At 39.1% G+C, this 24402-nt stretch overlaps 1 protein-coding gene across 5 annotated transcripts in view; it reads left to right on the plus strand.

Moving 5' to 3' along the window:
- Positions 1-12000: 12000 nt before the first annotated feature.
- The window catches only part of CCAR1 (cell division cycle and apoptosis regulator 1), a 28697-nt gene continuing 16295 nt past the window's right edge, over positions 12001-24402 (plus strand). For 3 of the 5 annotated variants that reach the window (XM_062580284.1, XM_062580288.1, XM_062580289.1), the window contains exons 1-9: positions 12136-12189; positions 13178-13296; positions 19201-19373; positions 19976-20020; positions 20693-20725; positions 21750-21943; positions 22480-22594; positions 22679-22871; positions 24068-24200. In XM_062580284.1, coding sequence (XP_062436268.1) covers positions 13224-13296; positions 19201-19373; positions 19976-20020; positions 20693-20725; positions 21750-21943; positions 22480-22594; positions 22679-22871; positions 24068-24200 — 959 coding nt within the window. In that variant the 5' untranslated portion in view covers positions 12136-12189; positions 13178-13223. Of the gene's footprint in view, positions 12057-12135; positions 12190-13177; positions 13297-19200; positions 19374-19975; positions 20021-20692; positions 20726-21749; positions 21944-22479; positions 22595-22678; positions 22872-24067; positions 24201-24402 lie in introns of those variants that run through there. The other 2 variants (XM_062580286.1, XM_062580287.1) reach the window with 2 other exon arrangements.

Consider the following 24402-nt stretch of genomic DNA (forward strand, 5'->3'; position numbering starts at 1 on the left):
CTGATTCTCATTTATACTACTGGCCTTTGTATCCCATTAAAAGGATAAAGGGGGCCTTAAACGGATATCCGTTTAGCTTACGTCCTTTGGAATATCCTGTTACACTGACTGTGGTATAAAAGGTCAGTAGTGTAAATGGGAACCATTGCCAAAAGACCGATTTGTACAATCATCAGAAATCAATTTCATGATATCCCTATTGCACATGTATTGGCCAGTAACATCCAAATTATTACCAGTTTAGAAATATAGGTGGAAAAGAAACTGGTCTGGTTTATTTTGTAACAGGTTATAAGTATTCATTTATATTGGCTGTGCTTCTTCCAACCTTGTCTACAAAGAGAATGTGGTAAAAGATTTGTACCTCAAAATAACGTCCTGGTCAGAAATTAACAGAATTGTGAATATTATTAATTGTGAGAATTTTTTTTTTCAAATAATTACTTTTTTTCATCATCTGATCCCTTTTTCTTGATCACATAAAATGGGATTGTGAGAATCTACTTAGCTGCATTCTTGGCTGACTTAAGACTGAACAGGGTGTGCAGTACTGTGAGATGCTGCCACAGTGGGGTGAATTTTGAGACACGTAGCTAAAAGCCAACACTGTCTGCCTGCCTTAATTGTGGTGATACTAGACAGTGAAAAAGGTGGCCCTGTTCTGTACGCTTGAGTCATGCAAAGCTTCCTTGCTGCCAATGAGCATCAAGCCCCACTATATTCCAATTATGAAGTATTTTTTCTTTCAAAAAAGAGAAAATAACATTTTTGACAGGAAACAAAATCCTGTATTTTCATTCTTAACTTTATAAACTGTAGTGATACTGCAGAGCCTAATGAGAGTTTTTTTTACTAACTTTGTGAATGCCAGTTGTGTGTATCCGTGCAACTCAAAAGTCAGTGTCTGAACTTTGTGAATCTCTAGTCCTCTAAATGAAAAATTACTGTAGGCTAGAAAAGCAAACCTGATATCACAATATCATTAAAAGAAAGCCGGTTCTAACTAATCCAAACATTTAGACACTTCAGGCTTTAAAATTCATTATTCTAAGAGTATTTGTTCAGTTTGGAAGAGGACAGCTTGTCATAATGTGACAGTATTACACGAGGTCATAAATGCTGTTCAAAACTTGGTATCGTAAGAAAGAACATTAATTTGTAAGGGCACACCGTACTAAAATGCTATGGCTAATGAATTTTTCCCTGCTATAAAAAAATTAAAAGATTAATATTATGCCAAAGCAAACAAGAAGAAAATTGCCAGGATTTTCTTTTTTTCTTCCTCTCTTTTCTTCCTTTCTCCTTCTTTCCTTGGGATGCAATTGATACTTATTTTTGAGCTCTGAATTTGAGGTTTTGGATTATTTCCAGTTACCAACCTACTGTATTTAGATCTGAAACATAAAATAACTTTTTAAGGCAAAAGAATTTTATTTACAGGGAGGAAAAAAAATCAGAAAGAAAAAGCACTTCATTATGTCACAGTATTTACAGGAGAAAGTATAAAAGTTACTTCCTTTCTTGAAAAATATTTGGGGCCTGATTCTCTCCTGGTCTAACTGAGCATAGCTTCATAAGGCTGATGGAGCTATGAAGAGTTACACTAGCTGAGGAACTGAACCTTAAAATCTTCTTTGCAGACAAGGGAACCCTTACCAGCAGTACTTGAAGACTTGTGAGTTGTGACTGCATGTTACTTGAAAGATCTAATTAAGCTATGTTTTTTGGTGCAAGCAGTTGTTGTACATGATTTCATGTTTATGTAGCAAGATGCATTGAAATGTTGATACTAGTATTGAAACATACATGTAAAAATTGTTGTTGTGGAAATTGTCTGTTCTGTTCTTTTTTTCTTGTGTGTCTCATCTGTTTAGAACGTAAACTTTCATTTTTTATTGTCCTAACTGAATAAGGCTAAATGAATACTGTAATTGAAAATATATTTTAAATCTTGTCATGAGTTTTTAAAAAGACTATTACAAATTGTATCATTCCTGATTACACAGAACTTTGTGGGTGGTTTTAAATAAATTTTATACTTCTATTTTGCACTTAGTCGTCTAATTTTTCTTTCCTGCATTTTCCTTGTTGTAAAATGCTTTCATAAATAAAAGAATGCTGTTTCCCAACACAAATTGGATTCCCCTGAAACAAAGTCACGCTGAAGTAACTAGAGTTAGGTCTGAAAATTTAGGCCAGCAAAGCCTGTACCATACAGTTTATAGCAAGGTTACTGCTCTGGTTTATAATACACAATATGATGCCATACAAATGTAGTAAAGCTTAGTACTGACCATTTAAAACCATTACATTGTTTTAAATTTTAGATGGGAGTTAAAAAATTAGTGATTCTAGACCTAGAAATAGTTTCATTTTGCAGTATAGCTGAGGGCACTGAAAACCTCATCAAAGAGATTCTGACAATAGCAAGAAGTTATTCTAATAAAAAATACTATATTCTGTAGATTCTGTGTACTATGTTTACGTTGTTTGCCCTGTAGTATGTAAAACAGGTTGTCTTGGAAGAGTAAGACACGTATTCATAAAGGTATTTTCAGCTTTTGAAACATTTCCTCTGCAAACATTTATGTTCTGATCACTAATAACCTGTGCTACATATAGAAATACATTCATGAGTTATCTCGGTGCCAGAGGACTGCAGTTTGGGCTTACCAGATCGGTGAGATTTCTGCAGTGGACAGGAACAGGTGGGGGCACACAGCATTCAGCTGCCCGATCCCTGGGTGACCAGTCTACCTGTGCTTGTGTGCGGGACTGAACTGTCCCAGGCAGAGCCTACGGCAACAGAAGCAGTCAAAAAATTCAGAGCTTCATTTTCTTTCGAGCAAAACGTTTCTGAACACTCTTACATGAAGTGTCTTCCGACAAACCCTGTCTGGCCGAGCAAGGTTATAGGAATGTGGCTTTTGATTCCCATCTGGTGGAAGCAGTCCAGATTTTATTTGTTCCAAATGAGAGGGTAATTCTTTTTTTTTCTGGAGACACAACAGTCCTCAGCTCTACTCAGCTTTCCTATTTAACATGTTAGTGCAGAACAAGAATGCTAGAGAGATTTCATGTTCGTTAGATGTGAGGGAAAGAAGGGAAACATTTGGTCTCCAGTAAATGCAAAAGCAAAAGCTGTTATTACAATAATCTTCCAAAAAAAAAAAAAAAAAAAGGAATCTCCCAAAAGACAGGAAAATGCTACTACCCTCAGGCTCTAATAACTCCTTATATTATAAAATAACTTAAGCAGTATGGTGCACGTAGCCCCTGGGAACCAGATGTGGTAATCCAACAGGAAAGCCTTTACCCTTCTTTGTCACTCCCTGCTCTTTTAGAGGCTAATCACGAAGGGGTTTTAGAGCGACTGATTTCCCAGCCCGCCCCAAGCCCTCTCTAAGCCACACCAGCTTTCGATGGAAGCGCACGTTCCACGGCTTGCAACTGGGGTTGGTAACGTACAGCACAGATGTCTGAGACAGGCTGCAGCTTCTGAACGGCACTTAGAAAGAGTCGGGAGCAGACCCACGAGCATCGTCTCCAGAGAGGCACCTATAAGCAGCAGCGTTTTCCAGCTCCCTTTGAGGTACTGGCAGCCAACTGCATCTTGCCCTCCCCAAGGTTCCCACTGCCCAGTCTATTCCCAGATAGAGCCCCATTTCTGACTAGCCATTATTCTAATAAAATCTTTCCGTGTACTATAGAGTATATTATTACATACAGAGATTTTAAAACACGGCTTCACCTATAACTTGCAGGAGCAAAACCAAACCAAAGTTATTGGCCCTACCATCTCTGAAAGTTTGCCAAATATTAATTTATCTCTTATACCCCAAGAACCAGGGCATTTTCATGTCTTAGAATTTTTGTATCATCAACTAGACAGGTAATAGAATATTCATGTAACGCATTGGGTTGCTTTTACATTTTTAAGATGTAGAACTTCAAATTGTAATAGCTGTTAAAAACTGTATTAATTGTTACAACAGTTTAAACTGCAAGTTTACAAACCTCTCGCTGGTGCTGTATTACACTGTTCAACAGTGCGCTAATACCTGATAAAGATTAGAATGGCGGCGCATTTTACCGGGGTTTGAGAACTGTCAGATAATACTAATGCCAGTTTCTGCTGTTATGTACTATTGTCTGCCTGACTTACGTTTCGTTTCTTACAAATATTCCTCTGGATAACCCTGTAGGATTACTCATTACAAAAAGGAAGGCTGCCCAATGCACATGAGGTCATGCAAAGCCTTTTACGTTTCATCTTTGAAAGGCCTTTTATTTCATCTAAACTTAACTTTTATCTTCAAAATGGATGTTACCTGATATATAGGACTTTCTGTGGATTCTCCACATCAGAATGAGCTCGATATTCAAAACTAATTTTAGCACAAGCAAGACAGTGCTTCAATTAATCATGTTTTGGTTTAGTACATGGCCTAGATGGTCTAAAATAAATATCTGTTTGTGTTTTTATCTAAGGCACGCTGAAAAAGGTGTTAAAAATACGGAAATCTAAAGCCAGCTATTTCAATAACCATTTGATGAACTGTGATTCTTAAAATGGGCCTCTAATTCCAGTCCAGGACACTTACTTCAGAATACAGTTTTGCTTTTATATGAAATTCTTAGTAGTTGAGTTCTTTAAAATTTCAATTTGTCTTCTTCCACTAGGCCAAAACTGACTCATAATCTCCACTGCAGCATGCACACATCTCTCTTTATTCACAACAAAATTGGGTAATGCTTCTCCCCCTGTTTGATCCTGAAGTAGCCCAGAATTGTGGCTGGAGGCACCAAGCTTTAGCCTCATATTTCATTTCAGAATAGTAAAAATTTTACTTCCTATGGCAAAACAAGTTGGCAGTTCAGTTTCTTGTGGCATTGGTTTGTAAGTAGCCTTTCATTTTTGCACAATGGTGACCTTAACTCCATTCACTTTGAGAAAGCCCTTCAGAAAAATTCAGTACTGATCCTTTGTTTCATCCAGCGAGCACTTCCATGATAGACCTAACTACCTTCCACGCTAGCAGAAGAGCCTTGTAAGGACTGACCTGTGTCACAGCTGCTACAAATTTTGAAAGGATGAGATGAATTGGGCTGTTGCAAATCCTGAAGCTGCGAGTGGCTCAGGTGCGCCACTACTTAACAGCACTCCTGAAGCTGTAACTCTTCCGAGGCCTGACCAGCGTACGCCAGGAAAAGCAGAATGCTTCCCAGAACAGTGTGCTCTCCAGCAAGCCTTGCAGGGGCCACAGGCTCTACTTCACTCCAATGCGCACAGGCAAGCAGTTCCTGTGTGTGTAATTTCTTTTGTGCCTGAGAAAATTGAGTAGGAAGTAGAGTTTAAAGAGTAGAGTTTTCCGTTGCCTTCTCATGCTGAAGGAGCCGTTATGGTATGCAGAGCTCTGAGGCTGTTCCTGTTGTCGCAGCCTGCGTGGTCCAAAGCAAGTGAAATCTCTGAATCCCTATGTTCAGCTGCGCTGCGGTGGGAGCTGTATCTGCCTGTCCTCCAGCTCTTGCTCTGCTCGAGAAAGAGACTACATATTGCAGGCAATAGTAGATGGGAAACTAGGTCTCAGCTCTCAATACCTCCTGCTTTTTCAAGCAAAGGAACTAAGACTTTAAAAGTGATCAGGATTTTTCTTCCCATCTGTCTTTGAGTGCTTTAGGAAAAGCCTATTCTAGAGGTATCAGATTCCATTTTGTGTGTGAGAAGGGATTTCTCATGTATCTTCTTATAATCTTGTGGTAAATTAGCTATTGTGAAAGGTAGAGTTAGCGCGCTTCTACAGACTGGCAAAAAAGATTCCTCAAAGTGCTCAAATACATGTCAGCTTGAGTAAGAAGGAAGGAATCCTTAAAACTTGTATATGATCAGGGCAACTTTCCCTATACTCCTTGGTCAACACAAATTGTACCTCTTTTCATTTCCACAAATCATGAGGAAAGATCTAAGTATTACAGCTCTCCCTAGACAGGAAGCCACACACAAAGCTAATATTCACAATGTTTTTTTACTTCAACCAAAATTAGATATAAGATATCCTATACTCCCCTAAGAACCTTGTAAGACTCAGTAAGTACTTGTGATTAAAGTGTTGAAATTGTATGCAAAAACAAAACAATCACAAAATCTGAAACCAATTCTATCTGATTTTAGTTTAAAAATTACATTAATTTTAAAGGCACAGTTATATTTTCCAACCGGAGATTTCCCCCTTTTGCAAGGATGTGTTTCTCTGAAACTTCAAAATTAACTGTGATTATTCAAAAACTTTTTTTGAAATGGAAGCTTTCTTCTGATAAATGTTTTTGATGATAAGAATGTATTTTCTTGGAATTTTGAGGTATCAAATGGGAGTACTCAGGAAGAAAGTCTGGTAAGTATTTTGTTAGGAGAACCAAGAACCAATTGCTTACATAAAATAACTGCACTCAAGCAAAGAAGCATTGCTTCAGCTGAAAGAAAGCCAACATTTCATGGGATTTGACAGAAGAATAGCTGCAAACACCACAGACCCTGCAGGCATCTGCAGCTGATTTCTAGAACTAAAACACAAATATTTTTAGTAGTTATCTCACCAAGCGTTCAGTAGCCTCAGTAACAGGGCACCGAGGTGGTGTCCAGGCTACATTTCACCTGTCCAATACTGTCAATCTGTTCACTCCTCTATTATCTCAGAATACCATCTACGTTATTTGCTGAAACATGTCGAACTTCATTTACTTATTTTGGCAAAAACACATATCCTCTCTTCTTGGGTCTACTGTATATTCCAATTGCTTTAGCTGACGGTTCTATGCGCTGCTTTAGCTCACTTTAGCCATTTACAGAGATCACAGTATGATTTTAAATACTGTATTTAATCTATACAAACTACAGCAAAATGCAGAAACCCTTATTCTTGGTACAGAGATGTGACTGGTATGAAAGGCAGTAAAATGTGCTACATCAACATTAATCCCCTAATGGTTTCACTGTGTCCAACCTCTACGTGGAATAGCAACAGACAGCTGTGGGATGAACTGTAAAATATTCTGGGATTCAGCCTTCTAGCACATAAGCTCAAATTTGAATTGAGGAAGGACCAATCTTGTATCAAATACAGGCATTCTTAATTTAAATTTAAGGAAATAAAGTCACAAGTGCACCCAATCTTAAAAACATACGACATATAAAATGAAGGATGTGGGAAAATCTGGGAATTCAGGGGATGCACAGATGCCATTTTTTAACTCAGAACAGCAACGGTTAAATTAAAATCCCCAAAGAACTCATTCAGTAAAAGCCCTTCCATAAAAGTTCTATAAATGGGATGTTGTTCAGAGTGAGATCTCCAATACTTTTGTAACATCAGCAAGTGCTAATGAATTTCACCATGAGGTAAAATTCTCTTCTCTGAGCTTCCTGAAAGCACAGTCTTAAAGTTATTTTACTGAATAATTGCCAATCCCCTAAGACAAGAACTTCGTTAGTTAACTATATTGTACGTGATAGCCCTTGTAATCCTGGTGTATATTAGCATCAAAAAAATAAAAATAATATAAATCCTCTAGCATAAATTAAACAAGCTCGGGCTTTGTCAGAAGTTCATTCTGAACCCATTTGATTTTGCCTGGACATAGCAGACCATGACATAAGATCTTTATCCTTTTTTTTTAAAGGGCTTATAGCGGTAGGGGTGAACGTTCCGCATGTCACACATCTGCAATCTGCTAAACCCCCTCAGGTAGATTGCTATGACATCCCTCCTGTGTTTTTGAGGAGTCTAGCAAGTTCAGAAATATTTTTGTTAAATGCTTTGTATAGTAGTATGTAATAAACTTATGGAACAAAATGTTTCAGGTGCTTAGGGAATGGAAAGCTTCAGTACATGTGAGATCTCAGAAAAGAACTAAGACAGAAATTTCCGTGCAAGAAAAAAAAATCTGTTAATCTGTTCAGAAGCTTATATTCTACTCTTGGCTCCTATAATTCAAGCATCAAAAAAGCCACTGACTGAACAGCTATTGCCATCAGATTTTCCGGGTATTACTGGATATCTGGAAAGGTAAAAGCATATTTGAATTTCTGAATGATCTTTGCTGACTTTCTGAAGAAAGTATGCAACTAAACCTATCAACAGCTACAAAGAAGAGGCTCCAGAAATAACGTGACACACACACGATAATCTATTCTCAACAAGAATACAAAAGCAATATAATGGTTTACACCATCAAAATTCAGTGAAATAACCATCTCTCTGTAGTTGGCAAAGGTCTTATATTAGCTAGACAGATATAATGTGCCCAGTTACTGATTGTTACTAGTTTTCTTCCCTGTAATTTCATGTTTGGTGTGAAACACTAATTGCTGTGTCTTCTCAATTGCACAGATTGTCATTAGATATTATTAGAACATTATAATTCCCCCTGCAATTTGTTCAAACACACAGTATTAATACAGATAAACTTGCTTCCCTCCCCCCAACAAAAAAGAGCCTCTAACATGCCTCCTTCAGTAGTTTTCTTTCACAGCATGTACTTAAGGTATTTCAGAGAAGAGTTTTTTTTCAATATAATACACAAAACTATCACAGAGCCTCTGTTGCTGGTGTATAGTGACAGGGGGTTGTTAATTTTTTTTGTATGAAGGACACTATAAATCAGGTCAGCCATAATACCTTTATCATGATGTGGAACTCTGCAGTGTCAATAATGTGTAGTGATTTAGTAAAAAGTAATACTGAAGCATTTGCGCTAGGCCAGGCACTCGGGAAACTTCTCTCTGAAGCATACGGTCCTTATCTTGTCCTTATGAACAGCCTGACCCATGTCTTCATTTTCAAAAGAAAGATAAAACATTATAACCATTTTTGTATTTCCCTTTATTTGGAAAAATGGGACTTTTACTTTTCCAATGCTGTGAAATACAATGTATTTCTAAAAGCGATGAGAATTACTATTTGCTGCTGATACTCACTCAGTCATTCCTTTTAGATTGTAAAACTTCTGCGGCAAACACTTGGTTTTGTGATGCTTTTGTACAGCAACAAGTAAGTTCATGATACAATCATGGTTATGAGATGCCTTAGGGGCATTTTGAAGATAGTAAAGATTTGTTTGATGATAAATGTGATTATTTTTCTGCTCCTTCAAGATCTAGGGGATCTGAAGTCGGAGTCATCAGTCAGCTTCACTAAGGGCAAATGTTGCTATTTCAATAATTAATTTTAGGGGTTTTTTTCCTTTTTCAGTTGAAAGTGAGTTACTACACCAAACACTAAACACAATGTGGCAAATGTTGATATATGTCAACATCAGTGCAAGTCTAAAATTGATACTATTTGCAGAAAACGTACAATTTCATATTCCTTGAGCTAATGGAGAAGCTCCTTTGCCTCAAAGCAAGCCATACAATGGCTTTTTCAGCTACTCAGTATGCTCATTAGAGACCCATGATAACCACTTTTAAATCTGCATTCCACCCACACCCAATATGAAGAACAGCATGCTTCTACCTGCTAATTAAGCGTTTATACTTCTCAGTATATCAGTTATTGGTTCTACTAGTTAGTGCTGGATCAGTAAGGCTGGATGATGTTGTGGTAGTAGAAAATATACTTACTTCTATGACTGTGTTAACAGTGGTATACACAGAGGTGGTGGTGTTTCTGAGAGCTCTTTTAGTCACAACCTTAAAAAAAAAAAAAAAGTTTAAAACTCTTTTTAAAAAAAGCAGTATTTAATTAAGTACCAGCTGAGCCCTTGTTCAAAAGAATATAGCTGTTTTAATTTCAGAAAAATTGTGGTAATAAGGGACATTTACACCACTGCAGAAGGTGCCACAGATCAGCTTTAATGGCTTGGGGGGCAAAGCACAGACAGCTGAGTTCCAAAGGCCAGAGATCCAAAATAGAAGCTATTTGCACTATGAGATCTCACTACTAGGTATAATTTCCTGATACCAAAGTTCTATTCTTTGCTCTTTGCTGTTCATCTTTGTTAAATATACGAACAGTTCCACAAAGCATATGAAGTTCTTTGTTTATACTCCTTCTATATTACATTTTCTCCCCACAGTATCCCCAGGTTATCCTTAACTCCCTTAACTACAGAGAGGCTGGATGAAGATCATGCTCTACAGTTCTTCCCTGCTAATTTTCTCTTTTCTCAACTTGCCTGATTATTTTAAGCAAATTTCTACAAATTTCATACCATTTACACCTCTGCCCCTTTACCATTTTTGGTAGAAATTGTCCAATGTACTTAAAAGATACATAGGAATTGCAAAAAAAAGAGAGAGAAATAGAGCAATTACTTAAGCCTATGGGATTTTTTGTTTGTTTGTTTTAGGAAATGAGACTAGATGTACTCATTTGGCAGTGCCTTTCTACTACAACTGTTATTCATTACAACAATGTCACAACAGTGTGGTTTATCTTGAAAAGAGAATGGAAATCAACAGGAGTCATTTGTATACCAAAAATAGCAACGGCAACATTTGCCAGCTAAAGAGAGCAAAATATATGTGGAGAGGAAAAGAGCACATGAAGTCATATACTACTTCAGGTAACAGGAAATCAGGCTTCTGGTTTCCTATGAACTTTTAAGGTTTTCTCTATGAGCATCAATGAGAGTCGTGCGCTTTTTTCTTCAGACAAAAGACTGAAGAACAAAGATACTTTCCAAAATTCTGGTATTTGCTGCAATGTATTTAACGGTTTTGCCCCATCCTTCTAATTTATAGCATGGGAGAGAACCCTGCTATGTTTTTAGCCTCTAAATCCTATTTCCAGGTCAAGTACAGCTTCTGTATAGTCTAAAGAAGAATATGATGGAGGAATGCTAGCAGTAGACATGAATAAGGCTTAAAATGGTATTTTGTTTTGTTTTCAGTTAAGAACAATGCTTACCAGTGTAAAACATCTAAACCCTGTAAGTGGTTATGGCTTAAGCCTAAGTTGCCCTATCCTTTGAGGTTCTACAGCAGACCTACCTCAAAGTAGTACTGGACACAAAATACTGAAATAAATTTATATTTACCTGGTGGCCATTTTTTTTTCTAGTTGCCCTTCTACAAGGTAATGCAGCAAATGACCTGAATTTACCCTTGAGAGAAAAAAATAACTGCTTGATGTTGTTGCCTTTCAATGCATCTATTAAGCACAGATTTTACTCCATCAAACTTGGGTTTTTTTTAATCAAGTGAACACTCTGAAGGCCCACTTTCCTGCACACAGCATGCCCTGTTGACTCCTACTCAATTGCTGAGTAACAACTTACATGTGTATTTTCTCTCGAAGCAAACTCTGGTGAAAAACCGTGTCAGATATGGAATACTTTAGAGCATCTATGGAATGTGAGGGAAGGGAGATCACTGCTGTCACTGCAAAAGCTCTTGCTTCTGGCTGCTGTTCCAGAGGCAAAGCACCTCACCCAGGGCTTTGACGAGCCTGTTCTCGCAGGGACGAGCCAGGCTGCCTGCATGCACGTGTGCGAGCCGCTGCTCCCTTTGTCCCCTCGGCCGAGAAAATACGATTAAAAAAAAAAAAACCAAAAAAAACCCCAAAAAAAACCAGCAGCCCTGCTGCACGCCGCTCTTGGCACTGGCGCCCTGAGGCGTGGGAGAGGCGCCAGAAAACGGCTGCGGCCGACGCTCTGGCCCGAGCCGCCCGAGGAGCGCGGGGAGGGCCGAGGGGAGGGCCGAGCAGTGGCTGCCCCTCTGCCTTCCCCCTCTCTCCCCCCACACCCTGCAGAGCTCCAGCGCAGCGGTGGGGGTGGGCGCAGGATAGCACTGCCGCGGCTGAGGCGCCCCACCATGCCCCACACACCCGCAGCAACATGGCGGCGCGCCTAAGCCAACATGGCGCCGAGGCGCCTCCCCTGGCCTAACGGCCGCTTCTCCTCAGGCGGCGGGGCGGGCGCGCGCGCAGGACACCCCCGCCCCTCCCCCCCCCCCGGCGGCGCGCGAGCCTCCTTGTGCGCCTGCGCGCTACCGGCCGTCCGCACTGTGCGGGGCCGTGGCGGCGGCGGCGGCACGTGCGGCGGGCGCGCGTTTGAACGTAAGCAGTGTGCGCCGCGGGCCGCCGGCGGGCGCGGGGGCGGGGGGCGCCTGCGCAGTGGGGGCGCGCTCGGTGTGCGAGCCTCAGAGGGCTTTGAAATGGCTCCCGGCAGGCCCGGCGTGGCGCCGCTCAGGTACTGGCGGCGGCGGCGGCGGCGGGGACGGCGGCGGAGGGGGTGCGCGCGCGCGCGCGAGCGAGGAGGGGGAGGAGGCCTGGGGGGGGGGTTCCAACGGCTCCAACGGCTCCGCCGCCGAGCAGGCCCCAAGGGGCCCGCGCTGCTGGCTGGCTGGCGGCGCGGCGGGGCGCGGGGGAAGGCCCGGCGGAGCTGTGAGGTAGGCCTCCCCCCGCCCCGGCGCTCCCGCGGCCTCCCCCGGCCGGGCCCTCTGTGTTTCCTGCATGATACATGTGTGGTTTTTTTTTTTCGCTTTGAAGCGCCTAGGCCCGGTTTAGCCGGCGGTGTTCTAGCTGCGCGCGCGTAATAAAAAGGGTTAGTCCTGGTTAGGCTTTTTTTTCTTTCTTTTTTTTTTTCTTTTTTAAAAAGTAAATTAAAAACTGAAGAAAAGGACCGGCTCGTGCGGTGCGATGATGACCCCGGCGGTTTTTTTCAGGGGGGAGGGGGTATGCTGTGGAGTTGGGTGAGCGTTCTGCCATTTTCGCGTTGCTTTTTCGCCCTTGTTCAAGGAAATCGCTTTGCTCGGAACCGAGTGATGGCCGAAAGCATGTGGTGTTTTTTTCCACCGGCTTCGCTTCTAAGTGGCGATACAGAAGCAACCATAACCAAAAACCATCCAAACAAACAAACAAACAAAAAAACCCTTCGTTCTGCAGAGTCACCTTTCTGCCAGTCTCACTGTAAACTTCAATACTTTTTTTTTTTTTTTGAATTTAAATAGCATTAGTCTCACTGTTAGGAGTGGGAGGGTAGAGATCACTTCTTAGGAAAATATCATAACTTGTCTTGCAACTTTTTGTTTCTGCCACTTGTAATAAGAATGTATGTTGCCAACCAGGTTTAGAGAAGTGAAGATAATCTTTCAACATGATTTTTTTTTTTGACCCAGAATTAAAATAGGCCGACGGTAAATGTTTTGAAGATTGTAGCTGCTGCTTTATTTTAATAGATTGCAGTTATAGAAGATAGACACCCAGGAGATTTTGCCTTTCACGATGGCTCAGTTTGGAGGACAGAAGAATCCCCCTTGGGCTACTCAGTTTACAGCCACTGCAGTATCTCAGCCAGGTCAGTTTACATATAACATGATGTTTGAACCCTGACATCTAGTAGATTTGGAGATTCCATAGTTGGGTATGCAGTGAAGAGTGGCTCCATGCCAGCTAACTTATTGATAAATTCTATTGAAGGAGTATATGCTGGATGTTTCTTATATGATGAAGGTATTAAAGATCACTGATTAAGATTAACTATGTATATTTTCTTGTGTAGGGTAATTAGTAGAATCATAGCTGAATTTTCCTTGAGTATCTTGATCAGTAAAATTAAGTTACTTGTATCCAAAGTTGTGTAAATCGAATTACTTTTCATCAGAATGCACTCATGTGGATTAAATAACAATAGCACTAATAAGGCATTACATATTTTTACGTGGTGCCTGTGTTTCATTCCCAGGGCAGCTTAAATCAATGTTTACAAAATACTTTGCCTTTATTAATGTACTGGGCGTGCTTCACATAGTGGAGAGGTCTTTGAGATTTACTTCTTGGGGAAAAGAAGCAATTATGGTTTTTGTGCCAAGTTAGAACTCAAAGATCACTACAACCAGAGGCATTGCTCTGCTGATCATAGTGTCCTTTATGTTTTAGTTATGTAGTCTTGTGGAATCACAGGCTAGTGTATTTGAAGGCTTAGCTGACTACATCTTGGTATATGTTTCACATGGATTCTTCTGTAATGGAAAAGGTTTTAACACAGCAATGTGAAGCTTACTACACAGTGAATATTGGTACTTCCATTTCCAGTGCTGGGTTACTTTTCTTCTTCTGAATTCGAAGTATTTCCTAATTTCTGTAGTTCAATAGTCTAATGCAGAAAGGCTTAGAGAAAGCTGTGGTACTTTGAGGATTCAGGATCTCAGAATATGAGAACGGGAAGTAGCATTATTAAAGAGATGTCTTTCTATAGTGTTGTCCTTTTTGTGGTTGTCTTTTGCATCTTACTCTTGACTGATAGGAAATTGAATGTCATACTTCCTTTGTGAGTATTTTACTTCTGAAGCTTAGCAAAATTTGGGATTGCCTGATGCTCCTTGGAGGGGTGGAGTATGTGTGTGTTTGGGGGGGAAACACAAGTCTTTCTCCAAACTCAGTTTTCTTTACCTAAGTTACTCTTTTTTCCTTTGGATGTTGATCCAGTCTTAATGCATATCCTCAAGGAACTGGTTTCCTCCCCTCTCCTAACAATAGGTTTCATAGTACTCAGTCCCAGTGTGCCTGTTCCTTGGATGGCTCATCTGCATACCCTGGTACTACTGTCTTTCTATAAAAAAAACTTTAACAAGCTGAAGGAAAAAAGTAGGAATTGTGAACATGGGAGAGACAAACTTTGCTTTTGGTTCCAGTGTCTGACTCAGCGGTAGTTCTCAAGACTGTGCACCAAAAGTGGTGGTGCAAGGCTGAGCTGAGGGCCAACTCCATACTCCATGTCCCTCTTTGGAGAGAAAGCTACTGGAATGCTAAAGGGGAGGAGCTGGCAGCCATCTTAGACCTCCCTGAACTAGGACCAGAAGGGGGCTCTGGAGAAGAGGAAGCAGAGGTAGATCACTAGAAACTCACATCTTTTTATACCTTTGCTATACATATGACTCTGCCTTTGATTAGTGTACTTCTCTGCCTTCTTAAATTAAATGAAATGCAAAATTTGATTGGGATAAGGCTAGTCAGCATCAATTGCTCTGAGAGTTTTTTCACCAGCTCAGTGAGGGCAGTATCTCCAGGGATTTTTAGCTGTGCATCTGATACCATAGCACCTGACTTAAAATGCGTGAGCCATTAAAGACTCATTTGATTGCAGTTTTGCCTTCCTCTTGCAGTAGTCCCACCTTTCCTCTTCATGCTACAGTATATTCTCCACAGTTTCTCTGCAAGGCCACTAGATCTTTGCTTTCGTTTCTGCAGTACCTTCCTTTTGCTACTGCAGTCAATACTCCATTGCTCGTTTGTCATCTTTCTTTTTTTTTCCCATCCATGCTGTCCAGTCCCCAGGATTCTGCCACCCAGTTCCTGTTTCAGCACCCATACATGTATTCTGTCCCCTGCTCCTTTATAGGCAATGCTTATTGCTAGTGCATAGGAGAGAAGGTGGCCGTTATTTTTAAAATACAGTGTTCCTTGGTCTTGCTGAGAGCTGAAGAGCAGTGTGTACGCCACTCGGCTGCAGCTGAGTAGTCTCCTTTCCGCATGAAGGTATGTCTGTCCTGCCAGGTTACTTGCCTGTTAAGGAGACATGCTGTCAGTGCTCAGGCATGTTGAATAGCATGCACTACTTCTCCCTGCGGATAAGCCCAAGAAGTTGTTTTGTAGATTGTGCATTGTGTTAAGCTCTTGTAAGTTTGAATATTTGTAAACTTGATTTTAAAAACTTGCATGCTTTCCAAAGATTGGTATATTTTAAGAGAATTGGCAAAAAAGTGTATATATATCTTTATGTGTGTCTGCTTATCCAAGCATCAGGTTCCTTTTCCAAAGCCTCAGATGTTCGCATATGGAGGAGAATGGGTCTCATTTTTTTCATAACACTGGCAGTATACTATATAGCTCTTTCCTAAGTTGTATTCAAGTGATGAACTAGTTTTACTCATCTTTACTGATAATGTTGTAAATTCAGTTTTATAATTGCAAAAAGGTAATATTGGCAGTTATTTTTTTCACTTTGACTTGCATGTTGTCTTGGCAATCCCTGATGAACAAGTAACTCTGCTAGTTAGGGCCTTTAATTAGTAAGGAGCAACAGTGCTACATAGTTGTAGAGTGATATGCATGTGATGAGGGGTTCCTGGAATCTCTTTGAGATAGCTTACTATTTACTTTTGTGCCTCTAGTATTAAAAGGCAGGCAGGTAATTCCAGGTGTCAGTAAAGATCTTTGTATGACGAGAGACTCCTACTTGCAACACAGTGAAATTGTTTCTCAAGACTTTGTCTAATAGTTCCATGCATCACATGATTAAAAACAGGATAAAGTCCCTGCTATGCTGGTTAAGCATAGTTAAAAGAAGAAATTAAATTAAATGATGCCTGCTACAGAAAATTGAACCCTACATAGATTTTTTTTTCTTTTGTCAGTGTATCTGTAGACTTAGGATGATGAGTAGTTTCCTCATCCCACCCCTCAAGGAGAAGCCCCTTCTGTTCTCTCAGCTGCTGATTTTCAACATGTCTTTTGGTTTTGAATCTCTGTGCTTAGTATGCGCCACCTTCAAGATTGATTGTTGCATACTGAAGCCCGTTTTCATAGAACTTTAATTTTACTCTGAAACCTTTTCTTTAGTAAAAGTAAAGTCTTAGCTGTGCCTAATTCTGATTAATTAGCATTATCTTCTTTACTCGATCAAGACTTTGTTGCATTAGAATGAAAGAACTGTGCACCTGATGGGGGGAAAAAAAAGTCCCTGAAGCTTATTCCTGGTGGCCTATATGAGATCTCTAAAGAAGAGCCTAAGTATAGGACAAGCATGTAGTGAGATGCTTCTCCAAAATACTCCCTGTGGCTCTTCTGGGACTGTGGTTCTCAGATCTACTAGGAAATAGTAGCTGATGCAGTTTGGCTTGCTGTAAAGGGATGTCCTGTAATGATACACTGCCTGGCTTCTGTTGGTGGGATTTTTTTGAGAGAGGATTATATGGCATTTAGATTGCATGTGTGTTACTCTTGAAGAAACTTTTTTAAGGCAATATTACTTTTGAATGACTATCTGCTCTCTAAAATTGAATTTGCAGGTCTGAAGGGGGGGGGGAGTCAAAATCAAACCAAACAACAACAAAAAGAAGCCAACAACCCCAAACCCACAATTCCTGACAATTGTGAAAAACACTCAAATCCCTGGATAGATACTCCTTTATTATAATCCTAATAAATTTGTATCATTTACCATGAGGATATATCTATGTTCTTTGAAGATGTTTCCTGTATCTTAAAGGGTCTCTGGAATTAAGCATCGAGAGAGACCACTAAATACTCTGTTTTTCTGAAATTGGGGCAACAGAAACTTTTTACCTGGAAGGATGCTGTGGCCTAGGACTTTGATCTGTATTGAAGCCCTTCCTGACTTCAATGTCATGCAGTGTTTGGTGCTAGTGGAAATTGTTTACTAGACTTAATTTGAAGGAAGGTGTTTCTGGCACTGTACTTACTGGGCAGTAATTACAAATCCTAAGAGGCTATTGTTTGTCACTGAAGATGTTTGCTGGCAGTAGTCATAATATGCAGTCAGATGTCAGTGCTACATGCAGTCAGTTTTTGGCTATGGAATTTTTATTTATTTTTACTAGTATGGCAAACATGATTGTTTATTTTTATCAGAACCGATTTGGTTGATACGTAAATAAAAGATGGTCAGATTAAACTCTTCAAATACTTGAGCCCAAGTCAGTAGGAAGAGGACATGTCTTTGAAAAACAGTTTGAAAAACATCTGTAGTAATAGATAGTAGTCTGGGGGGTTCTAAACACCCTTCTGACCTTGCTCTTTGTTGGCAGGTTGATATGCAGTGCTGTAGATAACGTGGCACCCAGTTAATAGTGAAAGCTAAGAAAGTGACAGCAGTGGTGGCAAAATCTTTATTTAAATGGAGCAGATGGAATAAGAGTAGTAATGTGGGTTGAGAAATGCTTATGGGTCCTGCTGGAAGGAAAACTGTCATAATGGCAAGTGTAACCAAAAAGGCAGAGCAGAGTAACCAAAGATCTGGTTTTGGGACCAAGCACATTAATATTTTTGTGAGTATCCTTCCTTCAAAAAGTAGGAGAAGCTCCTGAAACCAGCTTGATGACAATGTTTCCCATCTTCATCACAATACAATATAATATTAGAATCACATGACTGAATAATGATGGCTAGGGTAGTCAAATGGGTTCAAAGGTAATAGCATTAAGTGAATTTGTGTGCCAATAGGAATTTCTGTTCCGCATTTGAGAATAAGAGGAGAAAGATTAACGCACTTGTTATTTGCCTTGAGTGAGCTAGCGAAAGTAATGCAGCCAAGAAAATGGAAGCTGTCCTAGGATGCAGCAGCAAAGCTTTTCTTATTATTATTAGGCTTAAAGAATTGTTTAAATTGTGGTGATGTTCCAGGTGAAAGTGTGGTTCTAGATGATTTAAAGTATACTTTCAAAGAGGAACTGATAGAGGGAGAAGGAGTAAGGAAGAGGATTAGGGGAATGGAGGGCATGTCATAGGAGAAATAACTGGCTGCTTTAGCTTTCAAAGTGAATCAAGTTTGAATTTTCCAGGGAAAAAAGGCCTGTAATACTGGAAATACTGTAATATTGCTGTAATATGAAATGCTTACTGATTTCATTATTAAAATAGTATTACCTTCTAGAATGCTTATGTGACAATACTTGATACAGATCATCATGATCATAATGATTATTTACACAGTTGCTTACTGATTTTTTTTTTCACCGTGTTTCATTTTGAAATTCCCAGAAGATCGATGCCATCAACTTGTTCTCTAAAAACTGTGCTTTACTGGAAAGAATGATGTGGCAGAGGGAGTCATTTCCTTCAGGATCTGTTGAGTTGATTATAGCATCTTTGTATATTTTATGAAGATGGTTACAAACTACAAAGCTGTCTCCTGCTGCCTCCCCAGATCACGAATGACAGCTTCATTTTGGATCAGAAACAATGGCATGTGGAGCACAACTGCTAGAACTGTAAAATCATAAGCAACTTGACAGAAGGAAATCAAACAGTCTGTGTGCCTCTACTGTGGTGTACTAATTCTAACTAAATTTAGAAGAAAAGCTAGCAAGGTTTAATGCTTTATCTTAATTTTTGGCATTGGGCTTATCTACTTTATGAACTTAGGAGTGAAGCATCACATCCTGCTTCCAATCCTGCAACTGCCAGAAACATTATTTATTTAAAGTTACTCTTAGTGCTTACGTGTTTATTCTCTTTTCAGCTGCTCTTGGTGTACAGCAGCCATCATTGCTTGGAGCCTCTCCTACAATATACACCCAGCAGACGGCATTGGCTGCAGCGGGCCTGACTACCCAAACACCAACTAACTATCAGCTAACTCAGACAGCTGCTTTACAGCAGCAAGCTGCAGCTGCAGCAGCTGCATTACAGCAGGTAAGGAAGGAAGTACTTGCTATTGTCTGTGTGAACTGTAATAATACAGACACAGTGATTTTTGTGTGTGTGAAGTTAAAGTATCCAGGAGAAAAGCAAGTGGATAATGTTACCTTTACAGTATAAACCCAAGTTAAAACAGCAGTACTGTAGGTCTAGAGCTATCGATAGTAGTATTAATCTGTGAAGGTGGGAAAATTTCTGCTTAATCTTAGCTGCAGAGAGCATTTCAGGAAAAAGTTCTGCTGCCACTAAACTGAACGTTTATAAAGTTCTGAGCATCTCTGATCACCATATGTTACCTTGATAGCATTTCACAAGATTTCATGCTGTATCCTAGGTATTGTTTAAGTGTCAGGTTTAACAAAAATTGCCAAAGTAATTTTTTTTCTAGAAAGAGGAAATCAGATGTCCAGTCTAAAGTCTTAAGAATATTTGTTATAAGGGTAATATATGTTGATAGTATTAGTTGTGTTTTATAATACAGTTATTAAATGTGAATAGTTTCCATCTAAAACATGCTTAACAGATAACTTGTATTTGGCATTTTGAGGATAATAATAATTCCTGTTTATGAGATATTTTGCTTTTATCTGTTTCAGCAATATTCACAACCTCAGCAGACTCTCTATAGTGTACAGCAACAGGTTTGTCTGATTCTTACTGTGTACATTGCAAATAACTTTAAAAAATAATGTTGGTTGTGGGTCTTGCAGGATTTGTCTCCAAAATCAACCTTGTATAGGAAATTGTTAAAGAAACTAAGTAATATTTTTTTTATAGTGAAAGAGATCTTGAAGTTAACAAACATGGAGAGATGTATCCAGAATGGGAGCCTGCTTAACATCGTGCAAACAGGACATTAAAAATATACCATTCCATGTGTACACGATTCCTGCTAAACTTTGCTCTAAACAGGGCCATGTATTTTAACTGCTGGAGGGATGCTGTCCAAAAAAGTTCCCTTTTACATATCTTACTGTCATCTTTGAGCTTACCAGATTTTGAAAAAGAAGAAATGAACATGAAAATTACAGGCCTAACCTTCTTCAGCTGCCAAAACTTTTTTGATATTGCTATTACTTTTCAGTTACAAGAAAAAGAGCATTTCTGCTAACTGAATAAACCTGGATCATGTGATCCTAAAATTAACCACATAAACACATTTTTTATGGATATGCAAACTACTGAAATGACCAAACCCCAAAGGACCATTAACTGACTCAGATTAAGCAAAAACTTACTTGTAAAGAGGAGGTAAAATTGTACAGTTTCCTTAAGCATATAAAATTAATTTATAACTTTTTATTTATTTTAAGTTGCAGCAACCTCAGCAGACCATTTTAACCCAGGTTAGTTTGGTTTTATTGTTTGGTCTTCATCCCCAAACACAGATAATGCAAGAGTGCAAACTTTGTGACTTCTTGAATGGCTTAATCTGTAAAATAAACTAATATGAATGGATATTTTATTAGTACAGGTTTATTTTATGCAGATGTTAAAATATGCATTGCCTTGGTTCTAATAACTTCTGAGCAGCATACACTTTTCCTTGAACTTAAAGGGTATAGGTGTTTAGATTACTTTTTTTGGTTTGAACTTTAGGTGTTCAATGTTTTGCAGTAAGTAACAAATTAGGAAAATCTTCCTCTCCTTTGAGGAGGAATTTAATTGCCTGTGTTAACAGTATTGCGATATGTGTATATAGACGCTTGAAAATAATGTTACTGAGCTTGACAGGCATAAAACACGCAGCCATTTAGCACATTGTAAATTGCTCACATTCTGTTTTCACTTAATCTTCAAATGTGTTTTTAAAAAAGTATGAAGTAAAAATAGGTTACTTAATTTCATTATATTACTCTGTAAAACTTTTGTTCTGCCTCCTTATTCTGCTTTTGTAAGGCAAGCACATAAATTTTCAAGTTAGAAGAAGGATTCTTGTTAGTCTCAATCCCTTTGCTGACTTTATAACAATACAGTTGGTATGTGAATTGAAAATGATCTCTAAGCATGTATCCCTAGCAAAACTAGGAGCTTATCCCCTCTTCAGACTCATCGCATGGGTAATCTGCAGATAATAACGCAGTCTTCTTTCTCTCTCTTTTTTCCTCCTCTAGACAAAGTATGTATTTTGGGAAAAGTATGTATTTAAAAAAAAAAAAAAAAAAAAGAAAAGGATAAGAAAAGCCAGTCTGCGTTTCAAGTAGAAAAAAAGTCATCTTAAAATAGACTTCCATGTTCTGAAAATCTCCATTCAGAATAATTGCTTTGAGGAGGTTTTTAAACTCCTGTCTACTTGAGTAAAGGAACTGTTCCTTGTAGGTATGTCAGCAGATTATAAGATTTATAGGGTTTGCTTTATTTTGCTTACAGCCAGCTGTTGCACTGCCTACCAGTCTTAGCTTGTCTACTCCTCAACCAGCAGCCCAGATAACTGTTTCTTATCCAGCACCTCGGTCAAGTCAGCAGCAAACTCAACCACAAAAGCAGCGTGTCTTCACTGGGGTAGTTACTAAGCTACATGATACATTTGGTTTTGTGGATGAAGATGTCTTTTTCCAGCTGAGGTAAGGTGTAAATACTTGCTTGCAGATGTATTCTCTGATACTAAATAAAAGGTTTTAGATTATTGCAGTCTAATTCTGTGGTTCCAGTAATAATGTCTGCAGTCAGTATTGTTTTTCTATGAACACTGAAAGTCAGATGGTTGAGTAAATTAATAGCTTCTAGATCTAAGTTTCTTACATAAATTTTCTTCATGTAAAAGCCAAAACTACGAGACTGAGAAGATACTAAGTTCTTATAATATAAAAATTAAAGCGTTTGAGATGGGGAAATGCATATAGTTCTCTATCTGTGTGTGTTTATCCGGTACAATCTGGGAATTTATAATCTTGGACCAAAGACAGGAATTAAATTCCTGTACATATTTTTATCTGAAGTAGATAGTGGTTTCACTGAATCAGGGGGTAGATGCTGTTTCTATAAGCTTTTTCTTATGAATTACCACTACTTCCCCCAACTTCAAACACAACTTTCAAATATAAAACTACTTCTGTAGATCAGCAAGACTCTCACAATACGCTTTTTGCAATATTTGCAGTGCTGTTAAAGGAAAGACACCTCAGGTGGGCGACAGAGTTTTGGTAGAAGCTACCTATAATCCTAACATGCCGTTCAAATGGAATGCACAAAGGATCCAGACACTTCCAAATCAGGTATTGATGGTTACTCGGTCTAACTTATACTAGACTACTTGCAGTTTAAATTCTTTCACAGCTTGTTTCCTCTTCTTCTGTTAGAACCAGACCCAAGCTCAGCCTTTACTCAAGACACCTCCGGCAGTACTTCAGCCCATTGCACAGCAGACTGCATTCAGTGTTCAGGCACAGCCGCAGCCGCAGTCTTTGTTGCAGGCACAGATATCAGCTGCTTCAATCACACCTTTGCTTCAGACACAGCCTCAGCCGTTACTGCAGCAGCCGCAGCAGAAAGGTGCTCCTTCAGTTTACAAAGTTTTTCTCCCTGTGCTTAGTGTGATGTTTTCAGAAGACTGAAGTAACAAGGGAAGTTATGTGACTAGGGTCCTATAGAAGGGGAGGATCATTGACTGTCTGAATACAGTTGTGGGAAGTTAGATATGCAAATTGTGTTACCTGTAATAGCTCAAGAATCACCTGGTTAGTGAACTTCCTGTGGCTTCCTGTTATTCTCATAGGATTTCATAATTTGAAAACAAAATTGTGTATTTTTATTTTTTCTGAGAGTTTAACAGACAAGTTGAGGAGTTTAAAATGTTAGTTGGAGTAATTCTTCAGCATCTTTTGGAGTGTTCATCAAGATTGAGTTTCCCACAGTGCTGTTCTTAAAAATGTATTATTTCTATTAGTTATTTTTTTTTTTATTTTAGCCAAGTTGGTGTTTAGGGGAATGGGTGCTGCTGAACATGACAGATTAAAACCTAAAGTGGTTGTGTCACTTGCTTTTTGTGTGCCTGAAGAATAAGCAGTAGGATTAATAAGACCTACAGTACTCCTTACCTACAAGAAAAGTAAGGGGAGAGGTTCTTAAACTACCACCTGAGCAAAGCTGTTCTGAATAAATGCTTATTACAATCTAATTGGTCCTAGGTTCAGCAGTATTTAGTAACGTTTCCTCCATATACAGTTAGTCAGTTAAATGTTTACTGTCTTAAGACAAAAAGTATGTTTTGGGGGATTAATGCAGTCATGTAATCTACTGATTCAAGAGTAATTTTTACAAAGAAGCTGGTTGGTTTTGCCTATTAGCAGCCTCAAAAATAAATTTTAGGTTTACTTTAGCTCAATTCGTATGTAGTATATCTGTCTTCAAACAATTATATTTCCCATAAAGAGTTAGATATTTATGATTATAAGTTCTTGCTGTAAGAAGGCAATAACCTTTTAGATTCTATTATTTCCATCTTCAGATACTTCAAACAAATTTCACTTATTTTAAAAGAAATTAGAAAAGTGTTTATGTTTTTATCAGGAAGAGTGTAGGGCTCTGTTTGCTGCAGGTGGGCTAGATTTATTTGCTAGTGATTTATTTGCTGTTCAACAGCTGTTTCACTGGTATCTTTCAAAACCACTGTAAAGTCAATCCTTTTAATTATATGGAGTAGACAGTTGCCCCCTGCTATGTATTAATCTTTTAAATTTTTGTTTCAGCTGGCTTGTTACAGCCTCCTGTTCGTATAGTTTCACAGCCTCAACCAGCTCGAAGGTTAGACCCACCGTCCAGGTTCTCTGGGAGGAATGACAGAGGAGGAGATGCTATGCCAAACCGAAAAGATGACAGGAGGTACGTTATTGATGTCAGATCTCTATAGAATGCTTTGATTATTATTTAGTCTTCTAACAGAGCTGAGCTTTTTGCTCCAAATTAAGTCAGTGATACAGGCAGTTTTACCAGTAGGTATTGGTAAAGAGTTCTTGTCTGTCTGTAGCAGAAGAGCTACATATTTAGTTTCTCTTTTAAAGAAGAGACAATGTACTGAAACAAA

This window comes from Rhea pennata, chromosome 7, assembly GCF_028389875.1.
Source record: "Rhea pennata isolate bPtePen1 chromosome 7, bPtePen1.pri, whole genome shotgun sequence".
Lineage (NCBI taxonomy): Eukaryota > Metazoa > Chordata > Aves > Rheiformes > Rheidae > Rhea > Rhea pennata.